The sequence below is a fragment of the Littorina saxatilis genome, linkage group LG4, assembly GCF_037325665.1.
Source record: "Littorina saxatilis isolate snail1 linkage group LG4, US_GU_Lsax_2.0, whole genome shotgun sequence".
NCBI lineage: Eukaryota > Metazoa > Mollusca > Gastropoda > Littorinimorpha > Littorinidae > Littorina > Littorina saxatilis.
Window position 1 is genome coordinate 26,880,365 of NC_090248.1, and position 11,386 is coordinate 26,891,750.

General features: G+C 41.2%; 1 protein-coding gene across 1 annotated transcript; it reads left to right on the forward strand.

The window, feature by feature from the left end:
* LOC138965544 (neuronal acetylcholine receptor subunit alpha-6-like) lies at positions 1 to 9,772 on the forward strand. The gene is made up of 6 exons (XM_070337727.1): positions 1 to 93; positions 4,896 to 5,093; positions 5,766 to 5,915; positions 6,960 to 7,180; positions 7,972 to 8,209; positions 9,755 to 9,772. The coding sequence occupies exons 1-6, from the start codon at positions 1 to 3 to the stop codon at positions 9,770 to 9,772; spliced, it is 918 nt and encodes a 305-aa protein (XP_070193828.1).
* Positions 9,773 to 11,386: the final 1,614 nt, after the last annotated feature.

Below are 11,386 nucleotides of genomic sequence, written 5' to 3' on the forward strand. Positions count from 1 at the left end.
ATGACGTGGTTTGATGAGTTCCTCACGTGGGATCCTGCTGACTTCGATGGACTTGATATCATTGGGCTGTCTGAAGATCTCATCTGGACTCCGGTCAGTACAGAAAATTATACAATGGCAACTAATCCTTCCTAAGCGCATGGGCACAAAGCTAGAGGATGTTTTCCCCAAGCTGTAAATCCCGTCCTTAATTGAGCTCGAAGTCGACTTGGCGAAGCTTCGCGAAGTCTTTATACCGAAAACCTGCAGCTACGGCGTGGTACTTTGACCCCTACTTCGCTTCGGAACGAAGTTGCTTTTTTTTGTCAGAAGAGTGCTTTTCCATTCAAGATGGACGACGACATCAGACTTAATACCGGAGTGAAGAATCAATTTATCGACTTAGGTTGACCCGAAGTACAAGAACTAACCTCCTACCTGTATTATTTCATACTGCGATGCATTGACATGTTGAATATAGCTCGAAATCCCAGCACTCACGCCGACAGGCCCAGGCCGTGCTCAGTAGACAAAATAGAACAAATAACTTATGTGTTACAATTTACTTACGTGATCATCAAGTACGTAAAGTACATTTGTGACGTAAAGTACTCAGAAAGAAGCACACCACGCGCTGGTCAAGACTACCAACAGCCATGCATATGAGTCATTCTCCAAAGCTGGTGAATTCTTTGGTCGGTCACTTAAAATGAAATTTCCACAGAAGCAAATGTGGTTAGATCTTTCCCCCTGTTTATCTGGATAAAGATATGTTTGAAGAATCACCTACAGCAAAACGAATGAACATATTTGTATTTTGATATTTAATATAGTGTACAAATGTCAGTAAATCAACTAAAATGGCGTCATAAAAATGGAAACAGGCTCGGTACTTACATTGGAAGCTACAGTTCATTTACACGATAAGTTGATTTTGGATGATTTGTTGAAAAGTCACTTTGTGAAATGATAAAGGTTCATTCCTGTGCAATTGCTGTTATGTGATACAACGAATAATGTAACAAAAACGTATAATATAACATTGTTACATTATTCGTGGGCTGCCCACGAATAATGCAACAATTGTTACATTATTCGTGGGCTGCCCACGAATAATGCAACAATTGTTACATTATTCGGGGGCCGCCCCCGAATAATGTAACAATTGTTACATTATTCGTGGCGGATGTAGCTTTTCCTTGAAATTGCTATCGAGATTTTCTCTGTAAATATAATTCCCTAGGAAACACTAGACTGATAATTATTATGATGCACACAAATTCGTGCGTGATGATGCGAATGACCCTTCACCCAGTGAGTTCAAGAACAAAGGGCTTATAAGAATGTCCAGGAGAAATTATTTTTGCTTTCTTACATTCGAGCTTTTTCTTATCGGGAGACTCCGGATATAAGAAATATTTTTCTCTTATCCGAGGAAAAACCAAAACAAATGTCATTATATTTTTGGAAATGCATTACATTATATGCCCACAGGCAGGTGCATGAATGTGTATGTGATAATGAATGTTTATGTTTGTAATTTTATGTCGTTGGGATAAGTATGTGCGTGCGAATTAATATGTGTATGTTAATGTGTTATTCCCGATTTGTAGTAGGGTTTGGGACATAGCACATGGTGTCCGCCATCATTAGCCTCGGCTTTCCCATATGTGTGTGGGGCGTCAAACCTCCTGTTAATATACACGTGGAAAAAACACTTTTGGACAAGCATTAAGATAAGTGTCGTCGCGGTTTTGTTTTGGGGTGGTTTTTTTTCCGACATCAGGTCCAATCTTTTTCGTTCTGTAACTTGTTCTTTTCTTTGATTCTATGTTCCTAAACCTGTATTCGTAACTAAAAATGTGTCTAGTTTTGTAATGGAGTTCCATATCAATACACACCGACACATATTTTGCGAGCACAAGCTATCTGAGTGTAAATATTCAAAATTATGTACAATAAACAGACATGGGACTGGTCCGAATTTTATCGGAATTCCGATATTTTCCTTAGCTCACAGACCATTTTTGAGATCGATGCAAATTCGTTGAGAAAAAAAAGGGGGGGGGGGTGGTGGTATGAACAGTTCAGCTGAAGCTGTCTGCGTCTGAAGTCAGTGCATTCGTACCCCAGCACTCGCGTGAACCCATAGCAGTATCATGGGTCGCGTTTGATTGGCTGTCGATCTCCGACGATTATCGCCTAAGCCTAATTATTCACCGATGGCGGTTTGCGGGTTGTTTTGATTGGCTGCCGATCTCCAAACGCCGAAGGTGAAAAAGGTAGCATCATGGCGTCTGGATTCCGTATTGTTTTGTCGGCTGTGGAAGCTCTTACGATCGATGACCAAAGTGTGAAAAACAAGTGGAAAGCCAACTGGCTGTCAGAAGAAGTGACTGCCATTATCAACAAGAAAGAAAGGCGCCAGCTCATTGGCGACAGTATTGCCAAGATATCCATTCTCGGTCAGGCCGTGTGCACGTGGTGCGACAACGGCCACTGCGTGGTGAAATACGGACTTGGTGGAAAAAATGTGTTGGTTCTGAAAGTTTTCAAGTAAGTTTTGTGTGTGTGTGATTGTTATAAATTACACTTTTGTTTAAAATGCAAAAACATATTCTTGTGGTTTTTATAGCTTTTTAAAAAGGCATGATCTAATTTTTTGCTATCAGGAGAGGCCCCAAAATGGCCTTTATAATTCTAACATTCATTTTCCGTCAGGGGGGCTTTGCCACCCTGAACCCCCTACCGGGGCGTTGCCCCTGGAGCCCGGCTTACTTTCCTACTTTTGGAACATTTGCTGGTCTCATGTCTGACAATACCAATGAATAATTATACAAACTAGATTGTTGTTTGCTTTTTTAAGATAGAATTTCTGTTTATTGTTTTACCAATATGTTTGTTTGTTACAGGAATAGAACAAAAGGTCAATGAAATCTATTTCTCTAACACAATACAAGCTATGTTAAATCTGCACTATGGGATTTACCCATTCTAACAACAGAATATTTATGGAATGTAGTACGAAGGCTACCACAACGCAACAGTCTTAATCTTGTTTCTTTCATTAAACTGGTAACATTGTTTTTGTACAAGCTCGAAACCGAATTTATATTTCCAAAATAGTGCTGTAATAGGTTTGCCTACTGTGTTTTGTTAAGGATTATTCGGATCTGCAGGGAATTCATGAAAAACGTTTGACAGCAAAGGTGTGTGCTCAAAGTGGGTATCTGATTGGCTTCGGACCTGGGTGCACGAAGCGGGCGTTCTGATGGGGTGTCATGACGGTTAGCTCGGAGAGAGAGAACGAGGGGAGATAGAAAGAGGGAGTGGGGGTGGGGGTGGAGGGGGAGAGGGGTAGAATCAGAGTATAACGGCGTGTGTCTATCTGTTTGTGCATGTGTGCGAGTGGCGTCACTGATTCTGCAAAAAGCGTGCATGCCATGTGATTGACATGTGATTTTTTAGAGTGGATGCTAACCCTAACCCGAGACTGTATTATGAGCTATTTTACACTTTTTCTAATCTAAGTCTAACTTTTTCTAAGTTGATAAAAGGGCTACCCCCGAATAATGTAACATTGTTACATTATTCGGGGGCCGCCCCCGAATAATGTAACAATTGTTACATTATTCGTTTCTGTTACATTATTCGTTGTATCAGTTATGTCCTTTGTGTTTGAGACCCCATAAAATGAAGTTAAAAACAGCGTTACGAACGCATCGAATGTTGTCACGCTCACTTAGATTTTTCCGACCGCTGTAACCAAATGAAATTCATTACAATCACTAATTCTTTTTCGATCAAGTCAACAAGTGCAGCTTGAAGATGCAGAAAATGCATTCATTCAACCGAGGACACACTTTGGACGAATTTGATGTCTCGGAGAGTGTTTTGTGTCACACGTGATGCGTTCGTAACGGCCGTTTTCATTATAAGCTAGCATTATGAATAAAAGCATACATTTTCATGTTTGCCCCTTTGTTAATCACCCAGCCATACAGATGCGTGACGTTTTTTTCTCACAATTTGTCGTGAATAATGACGTCATTCACGAAAAAAGAAGGTGTAGTTGACATTTTGGAAGTGTACGTTCGTAACGCCCTTTGCTACCGGCGAAGATGAAGACCCCAATTTTTTACCATTATGATTATGTACGTGCCAATGTTGATTTGTAAGCATGTAAAAAAAAAATTGGAAAAAAATATTTTTAAAAAATGTTGACAAAAAATATTGAAGTAAAATATTGTAAAAAAATCAAATAAGAAAACGAAAAACCCTCCTTATAGATGCTTATCAAGCACACAACATTCAATTACTTAATATGACTGCATAATGAACAAAATTGTGTCACAATCCCTGTAATTTGTCAGAAAAAGGATTTCTTGCTTTTCAAACTGTCATTCGGATAACAAAGAACCTTGTTATCATTAATTCAACTCAAATTAATTAAGCTTTATTTTTGGTTCATATTCCCACTTTTGTTAACCAGTTTTGGAGAATGACTCATATGCATACGCGCATCCGCTTTCTGGCTAATAAGATTTGAGACGTCAAGACAAGAACAGATAACTCTCTTCGCCGCCATAGTGCCTTCCCTTTGACTTCCTCGAAGCTTCGACGAATTCTAGTTCCGGAAGCTTCGTGAAGTCGACTTCGTCCAATTAAGGACAGGCTTAAGCTATGGCTTGTCTTAACTGGAAAAACATACATTGCGCACCAAGACAAAAGCCAGACGACTAGTCTTTATGCTTGTCAAAACAACAATACAAAAAATGTTGCTCCTCGATCTTTGGTGTCTGTGTCCTCTTCTTTTCAAGAATATATCTTGAACCTGATTGAACGGATTTTGGACACATTTTCTGAAGAATAGTTAAACATTTTGTTTTGTTGTTGTTGTTGCCTGTTTTGTTCAGAACCCGTATGTGAGCAACAGTCTATCAGACACCAAACACGGTGCTGGGAGTTTTGCACGTGTTCTTTACGATGGCAAGATAATCTGGGAACCGGTCAGTGTGAAAGAGACTTTGTGCAGTCTGGACATCACTTTCTACCCGTTTGACACGCAGAAGTGTGATATGGTCATCAACATGTGGACCGCTCCAGAGTTGGAGGTAAATCTATCCACAGATAAGTCAAAAAATGTTTGTGTCAAGAAGATAAATAAACAGATAGATAGATCAACAACAACAAAGTTTTTTTCAACCAGCTATTTAGGCTGTTGATTTAAAAATGTAAAGAAAAAAAAGGAATCAGCGTTAATAAACCTTGTTTTATTGATAGCAAAAATGTGCATTAGCAAAGCTAAGAAAACTAAATCGCATATTCCATTGGAAATTGTATTTCAACAAGAACTTGCGCTACGAAAGGTTTATCCCCATTGTCCTTAGTTAGAAAAAAAAATTGAGTACCATGCATGCACAATGGACATCAACCTGTGGAAAATATGCTTTATAAATACATTCAATAACATTTTTTTTAGATGTATTGATACGTATTTAGATACATAAACACGTACATAAAACAGGTTTATAAAATGATAAGGAATCAAACAATAGGTTAAAACAAATCAATGGTTGTGTAATCAAGCAAGTAAGAACTAAGATGAATCAAGAAAGAATGCAAAAATGAATTTTCAAAGTAGGTGTGTGTGTGTGTGTGTGTGTGTGTGTGTGTGTGTGTGTGTGTGTGTGTGTGTGTGTGTGTGTGTGTGTGTGTGTGTGTGTGTGTGTGTGTGTGTGTGATACAAAAAGATCAGTTTGCAAACGAGATATTTCCTTTGGCAGGTCTATTTGAACGTATTGTCAGCCAGGGTTGATTCTGACTTCTTCGTGGAAAACTCGGAGTGGCAAATAACCGACGTGACCGTGGAACCCAAACCGAGTGTATATTATGGGAAGCGGTATTCTCAGTTCGTCGTCTTCTTTCATCTGAAGGTATGTATGTCACACGCACATCTTTCATGTCGCTCTCTGTTCTTTGTGGACGGAGTAGGACTTTATTTAGTGCGGGTTGAGCGCACGTCATCGGTCCTGGTGGATGACAGTCACGTTCTTTGTGTCGAGTAGGACTTCATTTAGTGCGGGTTGAGCGCACGTCATCGGTCCTGGTGGATGACAGTCACGTTCTTTGTGTCGAGTAGCCATGCGAGTGTTTCAGCACGGGTACGCTCAATTAACTGACGTTCCCCTCCCCTGCTGGCTTGCAGAATTCTTGCTGCCAGAGGAGTGTTACACTTAATAGGATTTATTATTCTCTACAGGATACCTACCTTCTTCTTCTTCTTCTTCTTCTTCTTCTTCTTCTTCTTCTTCTTCTTCTTCGTTCCTGGGCTTAGACTCCCACGTTCACTCATGTTTTTAGCACGAGTGGATTTGTACGTGTGTGACCGTTTTTACCCCGCCATTCAGGCAGCACACGCCGATTTCGGGGGAGGCATGCTGGGTATTTTCGTGTTTCTATAACCCACCGAACTCTGACATGGATTACAGGATCTTTTCCGTGCGCACTTGGTCTTGTGCTTGTGTGTACACACGAAGGGGGTTAAGTCACTAGCAGGTCTGCACATAAGTTGACCTGGGCCGGAGATCGGAAAAATCTCCACTCTTAACCCACCAGGCGGCAGCGACCGGGATTCGAACTCACGACCTCCCGATTAGGAGGCCGATGTCTTACCACCACGCCACTGCGCCCTATATATGCTAGTGTCCTACAGAGTAGTCGCCTGTTCAACACGCTTTTAAAATATATGTTGTCATGTCCAGCATTCTCCTTGCCTTGCTGACTGGATTGGTGTTCTCGCTGCCGCACGAGTGTTACACTTCATATCATCTGATTGTCGCTCTGTATTGACATTGGATGTACAACTTTCTTCAGGCCTTGCTTCATGGTCTTTTGTTTTGGCATATCATGGGTGTGGTAATCTGTTGGTGTGCTACCCTGCAGCCTACATATATCCAATCCATATACATTTGTTACAGAGACGTCGGTTGTTCCACACGCTGACTCTGGTGGTGCCCAACGTGCTGCTTGCCCTGCTGGCTGGCTTTGTGTTCTTGCTGCCCCAGGAGTGCGGAGAGAAGATGTCGTTCAGCATGTCTCTGCTGCTCGCCTTCGCCGTCAACCTGTCCGTGCTGGTTACCGCCATGCCGAGGTCATCGCTCCAGGTGTCACTGCTCATGATCTACCTGACCTCTCTCAGGTAAGTCATAACACTACACATTTGTTTGCCCGTAATCTACCTGACATCTCTCGGGTAAGTCAGAACACTACACATGTGTTTGCCCGTGATCTATCTGACATCTCTCGGGTAAGTCATAACACTACACATGTGTTTGCCCGTGATCTACCTGACATCTCTCGGGTAAGTCATAACACTACACGTTTGTTTGCCTGTGATCTACCTAACTTCTCTCGGGTAAGTCATAACACTACACATTTGTTTGCCCGTGATCTACCTGACATCTCTTGGGTAAGTCATAAAAGAACAAGATGGCTTGCGCGTGATTTACCTGACCTCGCTCATGTGAGTCAAAGTCTTTACTGGTGAATGATTCCAAGCGCTGATGTGTGTATCCTTTGATCCTTTCTATAGTATTGCGCAATTTTATCAAGGAAATCAAACAAGTTGAAAAAACATCAAAAATCAAACGGATTAAACAACAACAACAACAACAACCCCATAAAGTGCTTTATGGTAGCAAAATACACCGATGCAAAATGCAATATCAGGTAAGCTCAACAGAAAACGATAGTTTGCGAGGTGGGCTTAGAACTTTGAATTTGTGCGGGGAGACTCATCACTGTTCATTCGACCGAATGACGTACAATGCATACTCTTGCTTCCTCAACAACAACAACAACAACAACAACAACAACAACAACCACAACAAAACCAACAACAAACAACTACAACAAGAACTACTACAACAACAGCAACAACAACAACAAATATCTACTGTGACGTGTCTGTGGTTTGTTTTTGTTTTACAGTGTCACCACCGCCCTCTTTGTCGTCATCACGGTCTGTCTGCTCAGGCTCTACCACGAGGTCGGGGTCATGGGGCCAAAGGTCACAGCCTTCACCATCTGGCTGCGCAGACTCTGTGGTGCCAGCCGACCTGTTGACGTCACCATAGACACTGATGACGCACAGAATCACAATGACGATCACAAACTACGTCACGATTGTCAAACATCCAGCATTCTCAGCCCAAATGGCTCTCCGAATGTAAATGTTTCCTGTGTTAACAACGGTAAATCACAGACAAATCCTCATATGCTGAAGGACAAACCTCTGAACGGTGAACCTGAACAAAAAGCATTCATAACTTGGAAGGACCTTGCCATCACGTTGGATTACATTTGCTTTCGTGTTTTTGTTTTCGTCATCGTTGGAATGACGTCAGCCCTGGTGGTGGCACTGTTCAACGGACAATAAGTAGAGGTATCATGCCGAGACGTAGTCAATATTACAAATACAGTAATGATCGAAGTTAGCGGATCATGAAAAATGTGAGCTTCAGCTTTTTTTTTTGTAATGACCGCAAGACCATTATTTTTAATATTCACTAAGACGAGGTGTGAAGCCAATTTATTTCTCTTTTCTTCAGTTTTTCAAAGAAAAAAGGTGTTTTTGTGTGACAGTTTGATCGAGTCCTTATCACCCTGCCAGTCTACCTACACAGGCGAGTGATTATTGCGCGGTTGAAAAGTTCCGTCAAAATCATTCAATTCCGCTAACGCTTTACAGCAGTTTATTTGGTTTGAAATAAAATCAAGTACATAGTTATGTCGATGTTCTCCTGAGGCGATAAAGGCAGAAGTTTGTGTTATTTTCATGTGTTGGTGTCGCTAAGGAAATTTGTGTACGTCTTATTGAGTAGCAGACGAACTTTTGCTTCGGTTTTCTGAAGCAAGAAATGTATAGGACCGCTTCATTTTCCTGACATTCATGCATGTTTGCCTTTGCTTGCGTGTGTTCTGTTTGTGAAATGACAATAATCAATATTTGACCGACAGATTGTAGTCTTTTTGTCGCAGCGACCCAATTTGTATCAATCGGAAGGGGAACAACTCTAGTCTTTACACAAAGTATGAGAGTTACTTGCCTTGAGACCTTGTCTCTGGTACAACGTGGATTTGGATTCAAAAAACAACCGAACTCATGGATTTTATATTGAATTTCGTGTGTTAAAACCTGAAGTTGTTAGTTTAAATGCGGTATGTTTGCGCTGTCTGCTCCAGAAATGTATGTTTCGTACATTTGAGCGTTTAAAACTTTTCCGTCACTAAAGGTAGATCAAGGTAGTGCCCACAAAGTGTACCTTCTCAACCCATGAGCTATGAGAATTCGGGCTTGTTGCTAGGTGGTTATATTGTTGGTTGATTGGTGTTTATCGAAAAATAAACAAACAAATAAACAGCCACCTCAAAATTTACATTGTCGGTCTGATATTTGCGCGCGCGCGTGTGTGAGTGCGTACGTGAGTGCGTGCGTGCGTGCGTGCGTGCGTGCGCGCGTGTGTGTGTGTCTGTGTCTGTGTTTGTGTGTGTGTGTATATGTGTGTGTGTGTGTCTGTGTGTCTTTCTTCCCGCGTGCGTGCGTGCCTCAATGAATGAATGCATGCGTTCATGTGTCTCTCTGCAAGCGTGTGAATATTATTGCATGCATAATTATGTTAGTGTGTGTGAGTACGTGCGCGAGCACTCCACCAAAACTACAAACACTATCTCTATTTTATTAGTGTTTTTTGTCCCTTTTACTCCCTTCCAGACAGTCAACAAGATTTGATGATGGTTTGAATGCTGTTTTTGTCATATGAGTCATAATCACATGCTTCACTATTACTGATCGTTACGGGCCATAAAGCCAACAAATCATGCACGCAGAAAATGATTTACACCATCCCTCCGTGCTATCTTTCTCTTTCTGGTCTGCTCATAGCGATTACGTTATCATCCGAGAAGATATTCTCGAGTGTATAATTGAATACATTCGAACCTGTCTATTACACTATTAGGATCACCCAATGAACCGACCAAAAGTGATTGTCATGGACAGGCTGTCGTTTTGGAAAGGTGAATTGTAAAGAAAAAAGTCATCGGGGATCTTTTGGGGGAGGGAGGGGGGGAGGGGGGGTCATTGTTGGCAGGTGGTCGTTATCGAGACGTGGTCGGCAGCTAGGGTATGACTGCAATGTATTTGCAATATTTGCGGTATTCGCTCTATTTATTGTGCAAACAAAACGCACGCCTACGGACAGTTTTGACGGCTTTATTCTCCGGAGATACACTGTCTGTCATCGATTCTCTCAGAAACATTTTAAGTCTGTATGATATTCATTTCAGCAAGTCGATTTGTTTTCTGTGGTATGTGGGCAGTTAAGCAAACAGAAATCGTTCCTGGCAATTATTGTCGTGGAATATCTAAATGTGTGGCCAATTTGAATAGCTCTCAAACACCGGCTCTGCTATTAGCTAGTGAGCGCAATAGCTTTTGTTTGCTAATCCTCAGACTTTCCATTTAAAGTTTTGTTTCCCACCGAGAGCCAGCTACCTCGTCTGACGGCGTTAACCAGCTTTGAAACTTGCTCCCACTGCTTCAATGAAATTGAATCTGTTGGTGTAAACCTCAAAAGTATAAAACTCAGTACATAACAGTGTCCTTTTTCCCCAAAACGAAGCTTCAAATTAAGAAGATGAGTCTCTTTTCTGGAACGAAACTTTCAATCCTAGGAATTTTCACTCTAACGCATAAGATTTTGTTTTTAATGAATGTAGTAAAATTAGTTTTAAATCCCAGACATTGTACTGCCTCCAAGCTTGCACACTTTCCTAGCAATGTTTTTCTTTATAGCAAACAAATTACAATGTTAAATATATATTAAACGTATTCCCTGATAACAAAATTACGCGTACGATCCAGCTAAGAAAGGAAAGAATTTAAAGGCCCACTCCGCCTCCCGTAAACCATCAGTTTTTGGCCTCGGACACTGCCAGGCTTGTACACACAGTACAAACACCCTTTCGTTTGAGCACTTACCGCTAGAGAACACCCTAGGTGCCCTACATAAAGAGCGAGCATTTTTCAAAGAATCTATTTTGCGTTGACAGAAAGGTGTGAATCGGACGCCTCGTTATGGCGCTAGAACTAACTTTTAAAATCTAAATAACAAACTGACAGTTTGTTACTCAAACATTGTTAAAATATTTTTTTATCATCAATACAAAGTCGGTACAGTTCGAACTTTTCAAACTTTTAAAGTAGGGAGCCTGGATGCAAACTGGGTGAATTAGTCGACTTTTGGGAGCAAGTTTCAAAGCTGGTTAACGCCGTTAGACGAGGTAGCTGGCTCTCGGTGGGAAACAAAACTTTAAATGGAAAGTCTGAGGATAAGCAAACAAA